Source organism: Orycteropus afer, unplaced genomic scaffold (genome assembly GCF_000298275.1).
Source record: "Orycteropus afer afer isolate SDZICR_OR568_19922 unplaced genomic scaffold, OryAfe1.0 scaffold00366, whole genome shotgun sequence".
Classification (NCBI taxonomy): domain Eukaryota; kingdom Metazoa; phylum Chordata; class Mammalia; order Tubulidentata; family Orycteropodidae; genus Orycteropus; species Orycteropus afer.
Genome location: NW_006921953.1, coordinates 1,771,775 through 1,792,212, shown reverse-complemented (window position 1 = coordinate 1,792,212; position 20,438 = coordinate 1,771,775). Strand labels below are relative to the sequence as shown.

Here is a 20,438-nt window from a genome sequence, read left to right as displayed (position 1 = left end):
TTCCTTCCGAGGAGTGGCTGGTGGGTTTGAACCGCCAGCCTTCTGGTTAGCAGTCAAGTGCCTTAGCCACTATGCTACCAGAGCTCCCACTGAAACCCTATGGACCATAAAAAACCAAAACCAAATTCACTGCCATCGAGTTGGATCCAATTCATAGTGACCCCTCCTTGGGTTTCTGAGGCAGTATCTCCACAGAAGTAGTTCTACTCTAACATCGATCTGGTTCCTATAAGTCGGAATCTACTCAAAGGCAATTGGGTTTTGTTTGTTTGTTTTTCGTAGACACTGAGGTCTGGAGGGTGGCACTTTATCTACTTTGTTCACACTGGTTTCCACAGAGCCTGCATAGTGCATGGCACCTAGAAGTCAGCCAAAAATTATTTGTGACATGTTGTAACCCCCTCAGTGAGACCCCAAGCCATAGGTACAGGCCTGTTCCTGCCTCTGGCACCCACCCACCCCACCCCCACCAACGCACCTGGAAGGCACTGGACAGCTTCTCCCTGGGGCTGGCAAGAGCAGCCAGGATGGCAGTGGTGGTGGTGCCGATGTTGGAGCCCAGTGTGAGGGGGTAGGCCCGTTCAATGCTGATCACACCCAGGCCTGGGGAACAGAGGGAGAGGTTACGCTCCCCTCCCCAGCTCCCTTCTTTAGCCCCACCCGCTGGCATGGGCACTCACCAATGAGTGGGGTGATGGCCGAGGTGAACACAGAACTGCTCTGGACAACGAAGGTCATGCCTGCACCCACCACCATGGCAAAGTAGCCCGTGACCCAGGTGAAGGGGGCGGGGAAGTCTGCAATGAAAGCCCATCCCAGCAGGCCTGGTCAGTGGGGGTACTGGGTGAGGGGTAGGAGCCCTTCCTGCGGGGTGCAGGTATTTGGAGGCCAGTTTCCAAGTAGGACCTTGGCAGTTCCACTGTCAACAGCAGAGCCTCCATTTTCCTCTTCAATTTTCGATAAAGGCCCTTCTCAGTCTGGTTCTATCTGCCAAAAACGTCCTCCTCGGCTCCTAGATAGTATCCTCAGGACTCAGTGCAGATGTCACTTCCACTGGAAATCCACCCTGATCCTCTGCCCTTCTCTGTGCTTTCCACAGCCCCACAGAGGCCCCTTCTTGCAGCATTTGCCATGCCAGCCAGTGCCCCAAACACTCAAAATGGAATTTAAAATAGTGTCATTCTGCTGCCCCCAATGTTCCAAGTGCTCCCTGTACCCTTAATAAAGTCCAGGCTCTGAGATGGCCTTTGTGCCCTTTGATGCTCCATTCCCTGTGACCTCAGTGACAACCCCACATCTCTCTGATGCCTCACTCACATACCTGCCAAGCGAGTTCCTGCCCCTGAGCCTTTGCGTGAGCTTTTTCTGCCACCTGGAATGCTCTTCACCCACATCTTAATGACTTCTCTTCATTTTAGGCTCTGCTCCAGCATCACCTCCTCAGAGAGGCCTCTGACAGCCCATGGAATGTTGTCTCTTTCATTCTCTCTTGCATTGCTATGTGTTGCTTTCTCCTTGGCAGCTACCTCTCACTTTCTCTAAATTCATCCAACTCACTCACTTATTCTTGTATTCTTGCTTGCCCAAAGTCTCCAGCTGTGCTGTGAGCCCCTGAGGGCAGTATGCATCTCACTTGGCTCACTTCTATATTCCTAGCACTGCACCATGCTTAGCACACACTAGTCACCTGTTGCCATTGAGTCAACTCCAACTCATGGTGACCCCATGTGTGTCAGAGTAGAACTGCACTCAATGGCTGATTTTTCAGAAGTAGATCACCAGGTTTTTCTTCTCAGGTGCTTCTGGGTAGACTCGAACCTCCAACCTTTCAGTTCGTAGCTGAGTTTGTTAACCATTTGTACCACCCAGGGACTGCTGCTTGGTGCATAATGCCAAGGGCTTAATGAACTCTGTTGATTTGAATCAAACCTTCTCTGAGAATCTTAGAGCCATAGGCTTAAATGGAACTACAGCAAGAGGCAACTATAGATCCTCAGCTGTCACCACCTCAAGGGCTTCAGAAATCACCTGGTCCCACCCCTTCTTTGTTCAGATGGGGAAACAGGCTCAGAAATGGTAGGATTTTGTCCAGATCACACAGCAAGGCAGTGGCAGGACTCAGTGAGATCTGGAAGGGTGCTGTGGCTACCCACTGCCCAGTACTCACCAGTGTTGATAACCTTCTGAATGACCTTGGCCACCTGGCCCTTGAGCAGGGAGTTGAGCATCTTGACGAGGAGGATGAGGCAGGTGCACAGAAGCACCAGGGAGCCTGCCAGCAGAATGAGCCCCACGGCCAGGTCTGGCAGCCTTGTGTCCACAAAGATGTGTTTGCCTGCAGGAGTAGGGTGTCAAGCTGCTGAATACTGACCCTCCCCCAGATCCCAGCCCCCCATCTTTCCCACCCTATTAGACTCTGAGCCTAAAACCCCAAGCTCGGGACCTGGGCCAGTTGACAGTGAACTCTTCCCCAGGCCTTGTCCTTCCCAGAACCAGCAGCCTCCTTCACATGGCAGGCACTTACATTTCTCTGCGGTGGCATTTCCAGTGGGCCAGCTGGTGTTGGCTTCTGCCCTGGGCATGGAGGCGCCAGCCTAGATTAAGAGCAGGTGACTTTAGAGAATTTAGGAAAATGCAGGCCAGGCTTAGGTCTAAGATGGGGGAGGGGCATGGAGCTAGAGATGGGCCTCCTGGCCCTGTGATGGTGGATGGTGCCTTGCTTTCCTCTACAGAAGAACTGTGCGTGAAAATGCCCACCACACAAAGGGCTGGCCATAGTGGGTCCTCTTTGTACACTCCCCATCACTTGCTGGGAGCTCTGGAGCCGTAGTGCCTAAGGCACTTGACTGTTAATCAGAAGGCTGGCAGTTCAAACCCACGAGCCACTCCTCAGAAGGAAGGTTGAGCAATCTGCTTCCGTAGTTCGTGATACTGCCTTGGAAACCCAAGGGGGGGTGTTGCTATGAGTTGGATCCAACTCTACTGCAGTGAGTGAGTCATCATTTGCTGACCTGCACTCCCAGGGCTGGCAGAAAGCCTCTTGATCACCAAATCCAGTAGCATCTTGTCTTTGTTTCCTCCACCTCTCAGAGGCATTAGGAGCCAAGCCCAATTTTTCTCACCTTGTTCCTCTTTTTCTGAAAGTTCTCCCTTACCTCATCTTTTATGACCAAACCCTTTCTTGATCTCCGGGCCCTCCCCAGCTTCCTTGCCCCATCCTCTCCCCTAAAACAGTGTGAGCCCAGGCTCGCTTCTCCTCCTGCTCAGTTCTTTATCCAAAGGGGTCAGGTAGGGGTGAAGGGGTCCAGCCCTCCCATCTCTTCCCTCCTTACCGACTATCAGTGAAATGAATGGGCTCCTTGGAGGCCCCCGCTTCAGAAGGCCCCAGAGCCAGGCAGGTGGCAAATGAGGGCTCAGGCTGGCCAACTGGAGCTGGTGTGCTGAGCCCGTAGGGGCAGCAGCTACTCAGCTCCGAGCCACCATCACAGTCCAGGGACACAGCCAGCATGCCTAATTGTCAATGTTACAGGAGGACCCCAAACAGTGAAGTTTTAGATAAACTCTCCCAATTAGTAAACGTTGGCAACCACTTTGAGGCATAGCTTAGAATTCTCTGAAGGCCAAAGAGAAGCAGCTTAGTCTGGCCTGTATACCACTCATCTGTAGCCTCAGTGGGTTAGCAAGCTATTTTTTAAATGTAGTACTGGGCCCCTTACTTTCCCCCAGGAAGCCAGCAGCCTTCCAGTGGTGGGAAAGAAAAAAGCCTAAGTGGCCTGACTTGGTTACCTGGTTTCCTCTGCAACCTTGCTGTCTCAAAAAGGAGGACTGAGCCTCAAAGAGGGGCAGTTACCTGCCAGGGCCACATTCCCAGCAAGAGCTGCCAGGGCCCCAGGTAAAATTCCAGGGCTGGAACTCCTGTCCTGTCCCTGGCATTCACCACATTCAGTTGCGTCTTGGGGAGTTCCCTAGGTGGTACAAACGGTTAACATGCTCAGCTATTAATTAAAAGATTGGTGGTTTGGGTCCTCTCAGAGCTACCTCAGAAGAAAGGCCTGGTGATAAACTCCTGAAAAACCAGCCACTGAAAACCCTATGGAGCCTGGTTCTTCTCTAACACAATGGGGGCACCATACGTTGGAATTGTCTCTATGGCAACTAGTTTTTGGCCTCTTCTTGGGGGCTGGTATCTGGGTGGCACAAATGGTTTGCATTTGGCTACTAACCAGAAGGTTGGTGGTTCGAGTCCACGCATCAGTGCCTTGAAGAAAGGTCTGGCTGGCTATTTCTGTAATGTTACAGCCACTGAAAACTTTGGAGCATTTCTATTCTGACACCCATGGGGTTGACACGTGTCAGAATGGACTCCACAGCAACAGATGGTTGGTGGGGCTGGTATGGGACCTTGCCCCTTATTCTTGTGGGCTTCTACCCTAGACCCCTCTGACCTCCCTTGTACTGAGAGTGAGGCTCATACTGGGTGTTGCCACTTCCCTGTTTACAGCTCCTTTAGGTTTTGTTCTAAATGTATTATTTGAAAAGACTGTGATGACTGGAGATAAGAACTGCTTTGGCATCTGGCTGTAACACCATGGTTTATTTCAGCGGGAAGGGCTCCCTGAAGTGGGCTAATGTGACCCTGGTGCTCCCAGTTCACACTAGGGCACCATCAACCCCTGCATGAATTGCAGGCAGAGAAGAGAGCTCTGATGGATTAGAATGGAAAACCAGGCGGGCAGTGTGAGGGGAACTTCCCTCTTGTACTCCATCTCGGGGAGAGAGCCAGGTGTCTACTGGAGACAGAACTGGGTTCTAATCCTTTCTTGTCCCAATTACCTTAGACAAGTCATGTCACCTCTCAAACCAACAAACTCACAGCCGTCAAATCAATTCCGACTCATAACCCCCATTGGGTTTGTGAGGTGATAAATCTTTACGGAAGTAGATTGCCCCATCTTCCTTCCACAGAGCAGCTGGTGGGTTTGAACCACCAACCTTCTGGTTAGCAGTCAAATGCCTTAGGCACTGTGCCACCAGAGCTCCTTATGTCACCTCTTGGCGCCTGTTTTCTCTAAAGTGGACATAAGAGCTGGTGGAAAGTTTACAGGAGAAAATGTGTGTGAGGCATTCCCTGCAGGGCTCATGACAAGCCTTCAGTAAATTGTGTGTCTAGATAAGGATTAGATCCTATCCCTCTCTGAGGCCATCCAGGATCAGATGGTGGGAAGGTTGTGTGTGTGTGTGTGTGATTGACTTCCTAGGTCAGGATCAGTGTTTTCCCAGAATTCTCTGGGAAATCCCAATTGGGCCAATGTTACGGCTCCTGCAAACTTGTCCCAGGTGGAGATATGCCTGTTGGAGACCCTTCTGGGGGTCCCAAGTCTACAGCCCTGTGGGGCAGATGACCCCTGAGAAGAGTAGATGCCTGCCCCAGCCTGTGCCCCACAGTCCACCCTGAGCTGGGCCCAGGGGTCTCCTGGGGGAGTGGAGGAACTTGCTGAGGTCCTTACTCAGGGCTATGACCTCTGGGGTTTGGAACTTTGACCTTTGACCCTCCACCTGGGTGTGTGACCTCTGGGGTTTGGAACATTGACTTTTGACCTTCCTACCTGGGGTGTGATCACACACCAACCCTTGAAGCCCAGAGAGGAGTGTAGAGGCAGCAGGAGGGACAGAGAGAGGGCCGGCTTGGGGGGTGGGGGTGCTGAGGAGAAGGAACAGATAGGCCCCAGGGTGGAGAAAGAAGATAGATGCTCTAGCCTAGATAAGAGAACTGGAAGGCCCTGGGTCTAGGGCATATCCCAGTGATGAGCTCATCCTGCTTGGATGGGTGGGGGAGGGGTAGATGGAGAAGCTCTGTGAGAAGAGAACAGAGTGAGCCTTGCCCTGCTGTGTGACATTGGATGAAACAGTATACTTCTCTGGGCCTTAATTTCCTCCTCTGCAGCATGGGATCCATAATGCTGCCCACCTCTTCCCAGGGGGTAGTTGCCAAGCATCTTGGAAGAGAGCTGGGATTTAAGTGCCTGCAGAGACACCCCAAATTAAGGAGGCACCTCTGGGAACTGAAAGAGGTGATTAATCTTGCAGAAGAGTGTCAGCTTTAAGAATGCTTCCCCTGGGAAGAAACAAAGGAGATGTAGGCCTGCAAAGCAGTTTCCCCCTGGGAAGAACTCCAAGGTCTTTGTTCTCCAGGAAGCAAAGGAAGAACTCCGTACCAGTACCGCCCTCTGGTGGCTAAGAGTACAAATAAGCAATAGAGCCGCACCCACCATCCCTGGAAGTCATCTGGGGCAGCTTTGGTCACCTCGTGGTTCAGGGCTGATGGGCAGAGCAAGGAAGGGAATAGACGGATGTGGTGGGAAATGAAGCTAGCATCTTGGAGGGACAGCAAGATGGAGACTCAGGAGCATGGACTCTACCAGGGTTTCTGTCCTATCTCAACTGCGTAAACTTAAGTAAGCTCCTGTACCTCTCTGAATCTGTTTCCTCATCTGTTAAATCGGGATGTAATAATCCCTGCTTTCCAGGTTTTGAGTCCTCAAAAGATGCTTGTTTAAATAAGGTTGGTGTGGCTGACAGCCCACAATGTGACCATACAAGACAGTGACACCCAGGTCAATGCCAGGCCCCCTGAGCATTGAGTTAAACCCTGAAACTGCCTCTGGTTTTCATTTTCTGGCAAAGCTCAGACCTCCCAATCCTCCACCTTTTTGGGTAAGGGTGACTGCAGTTTGCTGAAAGCTGGAAAACAAAAGCAAACCAAATTCATTGCCATCCAGTTGATTCTGACTCATAGTGACCACCCTTTGGGTTTCCCAGGCAGTAACCAGAAGTAGATTGCCCAGTCTTCCTTTCCTGGAGTGGCTGGTGGGTTTGAACCGCCAACCTTCTGGTTAGCAGTCAAATGCCTCAGGCACTATGCTACCGAGCTAGAGGCAAGGAATAAAACAAAGAGAGACTCTGTGGCCAAAGGACGAAGGTGAGTCTTCAGGACAGAAGGAGCATGCATGCTACAGGGGAAGAGCAAGCCCATTGCTGCATGAGTCAAGTTCCCAGAGGGCACAGCCCAAAGAGAGGGTGAGAACAGGGGGCTCTGATCCCCCCACCAGCCACTCTCCACACCAAGGAAATCTGACCTGAACACTGCCATGAAGGAAAGGGCTTGCCCATAGAGTGGGGACAAGAAGCTGGTGGCCAGGCAAGTGGCAGCTGTAGTCGTGACACATTGTGAGGGCAGCTCCAGGCAAGTGAACTGAGCAGGTTGCTTCCTGCTGCTAAGCCTTAGTCTCCTCTCACGTGAAATGGGATAATCATGTGAGCCTCACCAGACTGGCATGAGGACTGAATTAGGTGAGCCAGTGCGTGCTGAAAGTCATCTTAGTCATTGAGTCCTGCTGAGCACAGCTGCAGGTGAGGGGCAGGGACCTCAGAGGACGTGACTCACAGCTGATGATCTCCCTTTCATGGCTTGTTTTTTGTGAAGATCAAATCTTATTCACATTTTGCTCTGAAGGAGAGGAGATCTTAGCGATTAGTGACCCAGAGAGATCAGAGAGTGCTCAGAGGGCTGCTGAGAAGATAGCTGTGTTAGAGGGTAACAAAGTTGGGGGGAAAGCGGCACACAGGGGCTTTTTGATGTCAAACTCTGAAGACTCAGAGTGGCTGAGGTGGAGCTGTGGACCACCACAGATGCAAAGGGGCAGTGTAGGGCGAGTGAGAAGGTTTGTTCTGTTCACACTGAGATACGGAGGCAGTGGAAGTTCAGGCTCACATGTTGCTGTGAGCTGAACAGGTTTCGGTGCAGCTTGCAGGCTAAGATGATGTAGGAAGAAAGGTCTGGCAATCTACTTCTGAAAACCAGCCAGTGCAAACCCTGTGGATCACAGCTGTCCAGTCTGCAAGAATGGTGCAGGATCCCAGACCGGGCAGATTTTCATTGATCTTTTGAGTCAGGGCTGACTCTGAGGCAGTTAACAAGTAGAGAGGGTGAAGGGGTTTGAATTCCCTTATATTTTGTTCTAAGGGAATTCAAACCCTTCACCCTCTCTACTTGTTAACTGCTAGAAGCTCTGGTAGCCTAGTGCCTAAGGCACCTGACTACTAACCAGTAGACTGGTGGTTCAAACCCACCAGCCACTCCTCGGAAGGAAGGTTGGGTAATCTACTTCTATAGTGATACTGCCTCAGGAAACCCAAGGAGGGGTTGCTATGAGTCCAACTTGACGGCATATAACAACAACATATCTTGTTCTAAACTGCATTACTTTTTGAGTACAATAATTAAGGAGAAGCAAATGTTCTGGATTATAGTTTTGATGAAGTGTTGTCTTTCCATGGAGAAAGTGTGCTAATTGCCTGCTTCCTTGTTAGTCTGGTGTGATGGGCAGTCCCTGGAGGTATTCTGTGGCAGAGACTGTCCGAACAGGTCTTCTTTTGGGCAGAGGAGGCCAGCGAAGCAGAAACAGTGCAGAGAAGTAAACTTGCGCCCCTGGCGGGCTGAAGGGCCAGAGCCCCGGATGCTGATACCATAACCTGCTGTTGCCTTGTCTCCAAAAGGGCAGTTTTTCAGGCCTCCTTGAGTCAGTTTCCTGTTCTTCCTACCTTCCTGGGTGTCCTTGTAACACTCCACTCCAACATTACCTGGACCCCAAATCGAGGCACAGTAGAGACCCTAACGCTGGCGCCACAGAGGACAAAAGAGAGCCTTGAACTGGGAGACCATCGTTCAGCCATTGGTACTGTGGGCAAGCTCTGGCAAGTTCTTTAACTTTTCTGAACCTATTTCCCTACCTGTGAAACCAGAAGGTAGTTCTCAAACTTGACTGTGGAACAGACCTGGAGGGCTTGTTGAAACATACACTGTTGGGCCCCATCCCCAGAAGTTTTTTTTTTTTTCCTGCTTCAGTAGATCTAAGGACAGTATTATTAGTACTAGCACCAGTTGCTGTCAAATCAGTTCTGAATCATGGTGACCCCAGATGTGTCAGAGTAGAATTATGCTCAATAGGGTTTTCAACGGCTGGTTCTTCAGAAGTAGATAGCCAGGCTTTTCTTCAAAGCCACCTCTGGGTAGACTTAAACCTCCAGTCTTTCTGTTAGTAGCTGAATGTATTAATCGTTTGTACCACCCAGGTCTCCAAGCTTAGGGAAGGGCCCAACAGTTTACATCGCTAATCAGTTCCCTGGTGGTACCAATGTTGTTGAGAACCATTTACCTGCCACCTGTAATTGATGGGCAATGTTGACATAAGGCAGGAGTGAGGCTGTGAGGGGTTGCAATGTCAGATATAGCACGGTATCACAGTAAAGATGTCACCCATTCACCCTCTCCTGGCTAATTGAACTCCAAGGTATGTCTGCGGTGTTCTAAATGGACGATGAAACCAACCATCAGCTATGTGCAGAGGGAGGCTTCTTATTGGGGTACCATGCCTGTGACTCACCTCCAGGGGATCTGAATGGCACCAGATCCGGATGAGACTGTGGTTCCTCAGGGACTCGTCACCAGTGGCAATGTTGGTAATGACAGACTTGTCCAGCTGAGGCAAGATGTGGGTGGGAGGAGTGAGGGCAGGAGACATTCACCCACCACCCACTTACTATCCCCCAGCCCCACCCCAGGCCCCCACCTGGATGATGAGCTTAGTGAAAGGCTCTGTGATGATCTTGAGCAGGTCTGGGGCATCTCGGCCACCACGGATATTGAAGGACGCTACCACGAGCCGAGTGACATGGTGCAGGTAGCCGGTGGCAGCCTCCAGGGGCAGCAAGACCAGCACTGACAGCCAGTTAAAGCAGTCATGCACCGTGGCCCCTGCAAAGGCCCTGGGCAAGGAGGCCACGTGGCAGGGCAGGCGGCCAGAGCCAGGGTGCACTCGCCCTGGGGGCTCCTGACATCCTGGTAAAGGAGGAGAGGTGCCACCCTCCCCCAGCAAGCCCAAGGCCCATCACCTCCCCACCCCCTCACCGCTGGAAGTCAGTTCTGTCCCCTGCCTGCATCAGGGCCACGATGGTGTTGGTGACAGAGGTGCCAATGTTGGAGCCCATGATGATGGGTATGGCAGAGCTTACCTCCAGCACTGGTAGAAGAGGGAGCCTCTTAATTAATTGGGCAGGGCCCCCCGGCCCCCGTTGCCACAACAGCACCTGCCAGATGCACCGTCAACATCCCAGCCCCCAGCAGGCATTCTTGCTGACTCTGCCAGCCCCAGTGTCACAGGTGCATGGGCTGTGTGTTGTATATTTATGTGAACCTGGGCACACATATGATATATATGCACTGCATGTGTACATACATGAACATGTGTGTGAACATACATGTACGTGTGCATATGTATAAACATGTATATGTGCTGTGTGAGTGCACATGTACATGACCATGGTGGTCAGCTCTATGTGTCAAGTTGGTAGGCTTATAGCCAGTGTTTCCATCCAATGCTTATCTTGGTGTTGCTATGAAGGTACTTTGTGGATGTGGGTAATATCTACACTCAGTTGACTACAAGTGAAGGGGATCATCCTCATCCAATCAGATGAAAGCTTGAAGAGCTGAGTGGAGGGGTCCCTGAGGAAGAAGACATTCCTCCATGGGCTGCAGCATTAGCTCCTGTTCCAGAGTTTGCACCTGCCCTTCCTGATGTCCTGCCCTATGGATTTTAGGCTTGCCTAGCCACTACAATTGTGTAAGTCAATTCCTTGCAATAAATCTCTTTAGATAGATAGCTAGACAGATAGACATAGGTATATCATATGTCTATCTATCTATATGGGAGCTCTGGTAGCATAGTGCCTAAGGCACTTGACTGCTAACCAGAAGGCTGGCGGTTCAAACCCACCAGCCACTCCTTGGAAGGAAGGTTGGGCAATCTATCCCTGTAGTGATACTGCCTCGGAAACCCAAGGAGGGGTTGCTATGAGTCAGGTCCAACTCAAAGGCACGTAACAACAACAACAACAACATGTCTATCTATCTATATGGGAGCTCTGGTAGTGTAGAACCTAAGGCACTTGACTACTAACCAGAAGGCTGGTGGTTCAAATCCACCAGCCACTCTTCGGAAAGAAGTTTGGGCAATCTACTTCTGTAGTGATAACTGCCTCATAAACCCAAGGAGAGGTCACTATGAGTTGAGTCTGACCCAACAGCACACAACAACAACAACATCTATCTATATAACCAAACCCACTGCCATGGCTCATAGTGACCTCCATTGGGTTGAGGCAGTCAGTCTTTACAGAAGTAGATTGCCCAGTCTTGCTTGCATGACTGCATGCATATATATACATACACACATCTCCTACTGGTTCTGTTTCTCTGGTAGAACCCTAACTGATACAATGAGTGATTGGGTGAGTGGCCATATAGAAATAAGTCCTATCTGTCACCTTCCTGGCTCAGACTCCTGACCTTTCTTGGGGGACAGAGTGGGAGATGCCAGAGCCTTGCTCTTTGCTCTTGGACCCCTGCCTTCACTCCTGGTCCCATCCCCTATCCCCCCAGCTTCCTGTCCCCACTCCTGCCCCCCAACACCCTGCCCCCACTCCAACAGCCCTCTCTGCCCCCTGACGCCCAGCACCCTGTCCAGCACACACACACAAACTCACACACATTCAGCTTTCCCCAGGCCTTGTGGGATAACTCACAGCCAGAGGAGACCATGCTGACGATGATGGAGGTGGACGTGCTAGAACTCTGCACCAGCACAGTCACCAGGATGCCCACCACCAGCCCTGCTACTGGGTTAGACAGGATGGCGTTATCCTTGAAGATGTCACCAGCCACCTTCCCTGGGGAGTAGGAGCCAGTGTCAACAAAAGCCCTTCAAGAACCCCGCCCCAACCCCTCCACGCAACCCTACCTCCAGCCAGCTGGAATGCTGAGCTGAGCACATCCAGGGAGCAGACAAAGAGGTAGAGGAAGGTGAGCATCAGTGGCACCTTGAGCAGCATGGTGCCAGCCTGGCGCAGCTTCTGGGCCAACCCAGGCTCTGGAGACAGGTGGCCATGAGCACTGTGGGTAGTCAGGGGGCTGGGTCATAATTACCAGAACGCTTGTTGCCTCTGCCCAGCCTACCTGGCTTCTGTTCCTCTTCCAGGGCCAGCTTGGCAGGCAGTGGGTCATGGAGCTCCAGAACCTCCCCATAAGGGCAGCCGTGCTCAGCAAGAGCCACGGGGCCCAGGCTGGGGAAAGCATAGGCAGAAGTCCCTGGGATCCTGTGCAGGACTGGGGAGGGAGGCCAGTCAGGAGCACCAGAGGCCCAAGGGTCCCAGGGAGGCTTGTGGGCAGGTGAAGAGGCAGAGGCATCACCCAGGATGTGGGTGGCTGCGGGCAAGCCAAGCCCATGGGGCAGGGTAGGGGCAGCACTCACCCTGCGGGCTGGGCACATAAGCAAAGGCTGCCCCATGCATCACATGTCCCCTGCGGACAGGGAGTGGGGAGACAGCTGGGCTCCCCAGCCTCTCTCCATAGGACATCATCCTGGATACACACTTGGTGCCTGTGTGAACACTGAGTGACAGCTGTGTGTCCTGGACACACACACACATACATACACACACCCAGACTCCCACAGGAACTCAGGGATTCACATACACAAACACCCACAAATGCCACAGATTTGGGTGTTTGTTCATTCTTTCATAGAGTATTTATTGAGCATCTACTCTAGTCCAACCCTCAGCTGGATGTGGGGTGCAACCAACCAACCAATCAGTTGCTATAAACTCCAAAACTCACTGCCATCGTGTCGATTCAACTCATAGTGGTCTCTCCTTGGGTTTCAGAGGCAGTATCACTATGAAAGTAGATTGCCCAACATTTCTTCCAAGGAGTGGCTGGTGGGTTTGAACCACCAGCCTTCTGGTTAGCAGTCAAATGTTTTAGGCACTATGCCACTGCAGCTCACAGTTGCTACAGAGCCAACTTCAATTCATGGAGACCATATATGCATCAGAGCAGAACTGAGCTCCCTTAGGGTTTTCAGCGGCTGATAGTTTTGGAAGTGTATTGCCAGACCTTTCTTCTGAGGTGCCTCTGGGTGAACTCGAAACTCCAATCTTTTTGTTAGCAGCTGAGTGCATTAACCGTTTGTACCACCCAGATGCGGGGTGCAGTGGGGATTAAAGTCAGACAGAGGTCCTTCCTCAGGAAGCTACAAGGCTAGTGGCAGCATTTGAGCTAAGTTAAATACAGGTATACCTTGTTTTATTGTGCTTCACTTAATAGTGGTTGGCAGATAATGCATTTTTTATCAATTGTAGGGTGGTGGCATCCTGCATCCAGCAAGTCTATTGGCACTATTTTTCCAACAGCATGTGCTCACTTTGTGTCTCTTTGGTTATTGTCACAATTTTCTAAACTTTTTCCTAATGTTATTGCACACTTAAAAGACTACAGTATAGGGTAAACATAACTTTTATATGCACTGGGAAATGAAAAAAATTGTGTGACTCACTTTATTGCGGTGGCCTGGAACTGAATTTGCAATATCTCCGAGGTATGCCTGTAACCCCTCAAATGAACGGAAAATGCAACAGGACAGTGTTATAATGGTAGATAAAGGATGCCACGAGAGTGTCCTGTGTGTCCCGTGGTGGCGGTGGTGACAGTTCTTAAGGGAGGAGAGTCTTCCCTGGGAAAGAGAGTGAGCAAAGATGTAGAGAATCAGAGTTCGCCAGAGGAAGAGGGGTGGAGGTGTGTGGTAAGGCCCCATGTGGGAAGGAGCAGGTTCCATTTCAGAATGGAGAATTGCTGTGTGCTTGAGGGGCAAGGGGACCTGGGGAGGTGGAAGAGGCTGTGGGTGTAGGCCGAGGCCAAGCCAGGTGGGCAGAGTGTTTTGTCTGTCCTGAGAGCAGTGAAAAACCACCCGGTCATTCACAGCCCACAATGGGCACCCAGATCCCAAGTTCCTGGGTTTCTCTCACAAATTAACTTCCTTTCCCATCCACCACCCACCCTAGGGGCGAGAAACAAACTCCGAAGGCCCTTCTTCTGTGATTGAGGCTCACATCTGGACTGGTTTGGTTCTGGAGGGCCACCACCTTGTCCCCAAGTCTAGGAAGCCCCAGGCTTGCTCTGCATTGTCCCAGAGTCCTTCGTTATTGGGGTGGGGCTGTCTCTAGTCTGCCTCAGCATCCTCCATATTGTTCCAGGGGTCCTTGGCTTTTAGGGTCTATTCGAGGCACAGTTGAATTCTAAGCCCTGGGACAGCAGGTGTCATTTTCACTCTGGGGGAGTGAGCCAGGCTGGTTGGGGGCTGCGATGTTGTAGAGGCAGGAATAGGAGGCACCCAGACAGGACAGAGGGTAGACTGGTTGAGGGACTGACTGACGACTTCTGGCTGGGGTGATGGGATGTTTCCTACTAAGAATTGGGGATAGGGTTGGGACGTGGGGGCCCTGGGCTCACCTTGGGCTTCTGTCTTTCAGCTCCTGCTCAGCTGCTCAGGAAAGCCCCAGGGGCTTGAGGAGGAGCTGGGACCCTCCTCTTTATACCCTCGGGTCAAGGGCAAAGTCCCTAGAACCCTAGCTGCCCTCCCACTGTTCCCTGATTAACCTCACCCCCGAGATTCCTCCCAGTTAATTGCTAATCATCAACTCTGCAGGGAGAGACTGTGGTCAGGCCCTCCCTCCCCCACATGGACATGAAGCCTGAACAACCACCAAGTGAAGGGACAGACATATTCTCTCCCCACTCTCCCAGCAGAGACCCTGCCTCCATTCAAGTATTTTGCTCCCAGGGACCCCAGAGACAGTCCCTTCATTCCTGGCCTCACAGGACTCCCCAGGGAGTGGCTCAAACAACCTGTACCCTTGTCCTGCATCTGTGTGTCTATGGGTCTGTTTGTGCATCTGGGTGGAGTCCTGAGGAGAGGGAGTGTATGACTGAGGATGCAACAGGAGATAAACCCAGAAAGGTTTGTTGTAGTGAATCATGGAGGGTCTCTAAACACCTAGTCATGGATCCAGAGTGTGAGCCTCAGAGGCTATGAAGTCACTGACAAGCCAGGGAAGGGTGCGTCGGGGATGTGTCAGAGGAAGAAAGTCCAGAAGCAGAGAGACCAGTTAAGAGGCTGATGATGGGATGGCCCAGGTGAGAGATGGTGAGGTCTGAACCAAGCTGGAAAGAGGAAGGTTGAGGAGGAGAGGACGCATCCAAGGGATGCTTGGGCAGAGTAGAACTGGGTGGTGATGAGATGGAGGGAGGGGGAATATATACCAGTCAATCACTAGATTAACCAAAAAAATCAAACTCACTGCCATCAAGTCAATTCCATCTCATAGTGACCCCCATTGAATTTCCAAGGTGGTAAATCTTCAGGGAAGTAGATTGCTTCATCTTCCTTCCACAAAGCAGCTGGTGGGTTTGAACTGCCAAACTTCTGATTAGCAGTCAAATGCCTTAGGCACTGCACCACCAGTTTGGGAGGCTGACAATGACAAAAGGTGTGTGCAGAAGTTTCTGAAATCCAGAGACAGGTCTTAGGGAGCCTTTGAGAAGCTCCTTCCCCTTTCTTGGGACTATGGGGCCTGAGTTGGGGCCCAGAATCAGAGATGAGAAAGGAGCTTTTGGGAGAGCTTAAGGATTTGATGAGATCCAGCAGTGGTGGGTTCCACTCAAGAGCTAGCTTGGGCAACTGTCTGAGTAACTTGCCTAACATTGTGAAACCATCCATTCATCTGATTATCTATCTACCCATCTACTTGTCCATCTGTTAGTCAGCCAGTGATCTGTATTTATGGATCCATTCTTTCATCCCTTTACCTATCCATCCATTCACCTGGCTGGCTAGCCAACCATATGTATGTCCATCCATTTGCCCATTTGTCTATCCATCCACCCACCCATCTATCCATCCACCTTGCTAGCCAGCCAGCCAGCCACGTGTCTGTCCATCCATTCTTAAGCACATTACTTAAGTTCCTATTCTACACTGAGCTGAGAAGGGCAAAGCCAGCTTCCCTCCTTAACCAAGCAGTGGACTCCTGAGTCAACCAGATGGGATTGTGAGGCAAGTCCTCTCAGAAACTGAGTCCTGGTTTCTTCACCCACAAAATGAGAATCATCGAGGCTTTTCCAGTGAGTTATAAATCTCCATGAGATAAATGACCTGTCTCAGTGCTTAGCAGCAAGTCCCTCAGCATGTTTGTTCTTTCCATGCCCTCATGTTGTTTCCACTGGATCTCCAGGATAGCCTCAGCCAAAGGCATAGCCATTCTCAGCCCTGTCTCAAGTTAACAATCCTCTTGGCTTACCAGCTGCCCATGAACTGCAGTCTTACTAACATCTTAAATGTTTTAGGGTGACACACACTTGATAGACTTTTTCTATCAAGGAAGATGAACATTCCCACACAGTTCCCCCTTTAATCCTGGTTTGATTCCCCACCAGTACACCTCACAGGCAGCCACTGACTCCTCTGTGGATGATTTTTGTGTTGTTGTGATGCTGAACAGATTTCAGTGGAACTTCCAGATGATACACAGACTAGGATGAAAGGCCTAGTGATCTACTTGCACAAACCAGCCAACGAAAACCCTGTGGGTGGTGGTTTGTTCTGCTGTGCATGGATGAGTTGGGGGTCAACTTACAGTACAATAAAAACTAATCAATACTTAATGCACCAAGCGTTGTGGAGTCTGGGCACAGCAGTTGTCCATTGCATAACTGTTCACAATTGAACTTCTTTGGAAGTGGTTAAGACCAGAGAGCAAGTCTGGCCTGGATTTGACTCCCAACCCTGCCACAAAATGGTTGTGTCAGTTCAGGCCACAGAACTCACAGGGGAGAAAGGAGGGAGGGGAGGGTGTTTCTGGGATTGGTTTGGGGCAGAGTGACCATAAATGCAGGTTCCCTTGGCCCAGACCTGGTTTACAACTATTCTCCCAGAGTCCCTTTTCACTCTGAAAAGTGTCCTGGTCTGGACAATAAGCCCCACAGTCATCTTGGTTGTGGAGGATTCTGGGAAATTGAGGTAGAGGGTTAGCCACTTCTAACTGCCTACTGGGAAGATCTCTATTCAATTTATAAAAGAGTAAAAAGGAAAATCCACCACCCGTCTGTTGGTTTGTCACACTGTGGTGGCTTAGATGTTGCTACAAGGCTGGAAGCTATGCCTGTGTTTCAAATACCAGCAGGGTCACCTGTAATAGACAGTCTTCAGCAGAGCTTCCAGGCTAAGAGACACCAAGAAGAAAGACCTGGAACTATATTTCTGAATATTTGCCAGTGGAAGCCTGTGGATGACAGATTATTGTCTGAAACTTTGACTGACTTACTTTGAACACATCATCAGAAGGAACCAATTGCTGGAGAAGGCTATGTTTGGTAAAGTGGAGGCCAGCGAGGAAGGGGGAAACCCTCAGTGAGATAGATTGACACAATGGCTGCGACAATGGATTCAAACATACCAACAGTCATGATGATGGTGCAGGACTGGAGAGAATGACATTTACAACTATCAAGCAAAGAAACAAGGAACTCTGAAAAAAGGAATATAAAAGAGCCCTGACTTAGGGCTGCGGCTCTCTCTTAGTTACTGAGAGGCAGCCCTTATGCTTCTATGATTTTACTCTTTAAATACACTTTTCTTTCCTTTTCCTCTGCCCTGGTTCCTCCCGACACAGGTCACCAACCTTACATGGGCAACTTTTTGCTCTGTTATATGGGATCGCCACAAGTTGAAGCCGACTTGACAACTGCAAAAAGGGAAATAAAAATCACCCTACTTCTTAGACACATCTCTGTTATATTTTGGAGCACTGCTTTTCATCCTTTTCCCTGGGCCTTCTTAACCCAGCTAGGGCTATGAGTTGGATCCAACTCCACGGCACATAACAACAACAACAACAACAACAAAAACTGTTTTATTCTCTGTAAAGATGGCCTCTTGCTCTTTTTCACTGAACATTATAGCATAATCCTTTTCCCATGGGCTTTACACTTGGCACAGGTGTTGTTTTTAATGGGTGCATCACAGTCTGTCATGAACCCTAATTTTCTTCATGAACCCTCTGGTGTCCTCAAACCCCTTCAATCTTGTGGGAGTGACTTGGGTAAGATCAGGGTTCATGTGGGGGTGGGGGGAGTGTGGCTGAACTGGAGAAATGTAGGCATTGCTGTTTTGTGTTAGTATCTTCTTGTCTTAGGTCTCAGAGGCACTGTTAAAATCACAGTAGAGATGAGTAGGGGACTGCCTGGGCTGAAGTACCCTCTGAGTAGCTGGTCCAGAGACTCTGGCCACATGAACTGTTCCTGCCCCTGAGTAGGAGCAGCAGGATCCAAGGGGCTCCTTACAAACTGGGTTCCCTCTCCTTTTTAATAAGGTTATGATTTTCTAAATGTTTGAGAAGTTCATCTTCTGTCCTATTGGGGAACTCGGGGTGTAGTGGGGGAGGCAGATATTGATCAAAGGGGTCACAAGGTTATCATTACAAAATGCTGGGGACTTAGACCAAGTCCCTGGGCAGTGCAAGCGGTACACACTTGGTTGCTAACCAAAGGCTGAAGGTTTGAGGCTACCCAGAGATGCCTTGGAAGAAAGGGCTGGCAATCTACTTCTGAAAAATTAGCCATTGAAAACCCTATGAATTGTTGAATTGGTGTGTGTTCTGCTGTGCATATTCTCAACAACCACAAAATGAATTATTGAAAAAGAGAGAAAGGAAACCCTATGGAGTAGAGATGGTTGAGCAACATGGTGAACATATTTAATGTCACTGAACTTTACTTGTGAAGATTGTTAATGACAAATGGTTTGCTACCTATGTATTTACTTTGTTGTTAGGTGCCGTCAAGTTGCCTCCAACTCATAGTGACCCTATGCACAGCAGAACCAAACACCGCCTAGTCCTGAGCCAGTTCCATGATTCCTGCTATACTCAAGCCCATCTCTGCTGCCACCATGTCAATCCATCTCATTGAAGGCCTTTCTCTCTTTCATCGACCCTCCACCTTACCAAGCATGACATCCTTCTCCAGGGAATGGTCCCTTCTGACAACATGACCAAAGTATGTGAGATGAAGTCTGGCCATTCTCGCCTCCAAGGAGCATTCTGCCTGCACTTCTTTTAGCAGTCCACAGTACTTTCAGCATTCTTTGCCAACACCACAGCTCAAAAGAATCAATTCTTTAGTCTTCCTTATTCATTGTCCAGCTCTCACATGCATATGAGGTGATTGAAAATACCATGGTTTGTGTCAGGCGCACCTTAGTCCTCAAGGAGACATCTTTGCTCTTCATCACTTGAAAGAGGTCCATTGCAGTCAATTTGCCTGGTGCTATATGTCACCTGATGTCCTGACTATTGCTTCCATTGGCGTCAATTGTAGAACCAAGTAATGTGAAGTCTTTGACAATTTCAATCTTTTCTCCCTTTTATCATAATGTCGCTTATAGGACCAGTTGTGAGGACTTTTGTTTTCTTTATATTGAGGTGGAATCCATACGGCAGATTGTAGTCTACAATCTTCATCAGTAAGAGCCTCAAGTCATCCTCACTTTCAGCAAACAAAGTTGTGTCATCAGCATATCACAGGTTGTTAAAGATTCTTCCTCCAATCCTAATGGCACGTTCTTTTTCATATTGTCCAGCTTCTCAGATTATTTGCTCATCATACAGATTGAATAAGTATAGTGAAAGGATACAACCCTGACACACTCCCTGCTCAATTTTAAACCATGTAGTGTTCCCTTTTTCTGTTCAAATGACAGCCTCCTGGTCTACATACCGGTTCCTCATGAGTACAATTAAGTGTTCTGGAATTCCTATACTTCTCAGTGTTATCCACAATTTGTTATGATCCACACAATCAAATGCTTTTACATAGTCAATAAAACACAAGTAAACATCTTTCTGGTTTTCTTTGCTTTGAGCCAAGAGCATCTGACATCAGCAATGATATCCCTCGTTCCACGTCCTCTTCTGAATCCAGCTTGGGTTTCTGGAAGTTCTCTGTCAATATACTGCTGCAACCATTTTTGAATTATCTTCATTAAGATTTTACTTGCATGCTTTATTAATGATATGGTTCAATAATTGCCACATTCTGTGGGATCATCCTTCTTTGGAATGGGTACAAATATGGATCTCTTCCAGTCAGTTGGCCAGGTAGCTGTCTTTCAAATTTCTTGGCATAACTGAGTGAGTGCCTCTAGCAGGGCATCTGTATGTTGAAACATCTCAATGGGTATTCCATCAATTCCTGGAGCCTTGTTCTTTGCCAATTCTTTCAGTGCAGCTTTGACTTCTTCCTTCAATACCACCGGTTCTTGAACATATGCCACCTCCTGAAGTGGATGAAGATCGACCAGTGCTTTTTGGTACAGTGACTCTGTGTTTTCCTTCCATCTTCTTTTGATGCTTCCTGCATCATTCAATATTTTGCCCATAGAATCTTTCAGTATTGCAACTCGAGGCTTAAATTTTTTCCTCAGTTC

At 49.6% G+C, this 20,438-nt stretch overlaps 1 protein-coding gene across 1 annotated transcript in view; it reads right to left on the bottom strand.

The window, feature by feature from the left end:
* Nucleotides 1–12,477, bottom strand: part of SLC34A1 (solute carrier family 34 member 1) — a 13,731-nt gene extending 1,254 nt beyond the window's left edge. Inside the window, exons 1-11 of the mRNA XM_007952982.1 lie at nt 12,369–12,477; nt 12,074–12,223; nt 11,859–11,987; nt 11,644–11,787; nt 9,968–10,079; nt 9,630–9,825; nt 9,444–9,539; nt 2,525–2,594; nt 2,168–2,335; nt 681–797; nt 479–603 (exon numbers count right to left, since the gene is read on the bottom strand). Coding sequence (XP_007951173.1) covers nt 479–603; nt 681–797; nt 2,168–2,335; nt 2,525–2,594; nt 9,444–9,539; nt 9,630–9,825; nt 9,968–10,079; nt 11,644–11,787; nt 11,859–11,987; nt 12,074–12,223; nt 12,369–12,477 — 1,416 coding nt within the window. The remainder of the gene's footprint in view (nt 1–478; nt 604–680; nt 798–2,167; nt 2,336–2,524; nt 2,595–9,443; nt 9,540–9,629; nt 9,826–9,967; nt 10,080–11,643; nt 11,788–11,858; nt 11,988–12,073; nt 12,224–12,368) is intronic.
* Between the last annotated feature and the right edge of the window lie 7,961 nt (nt 12,478–20,438).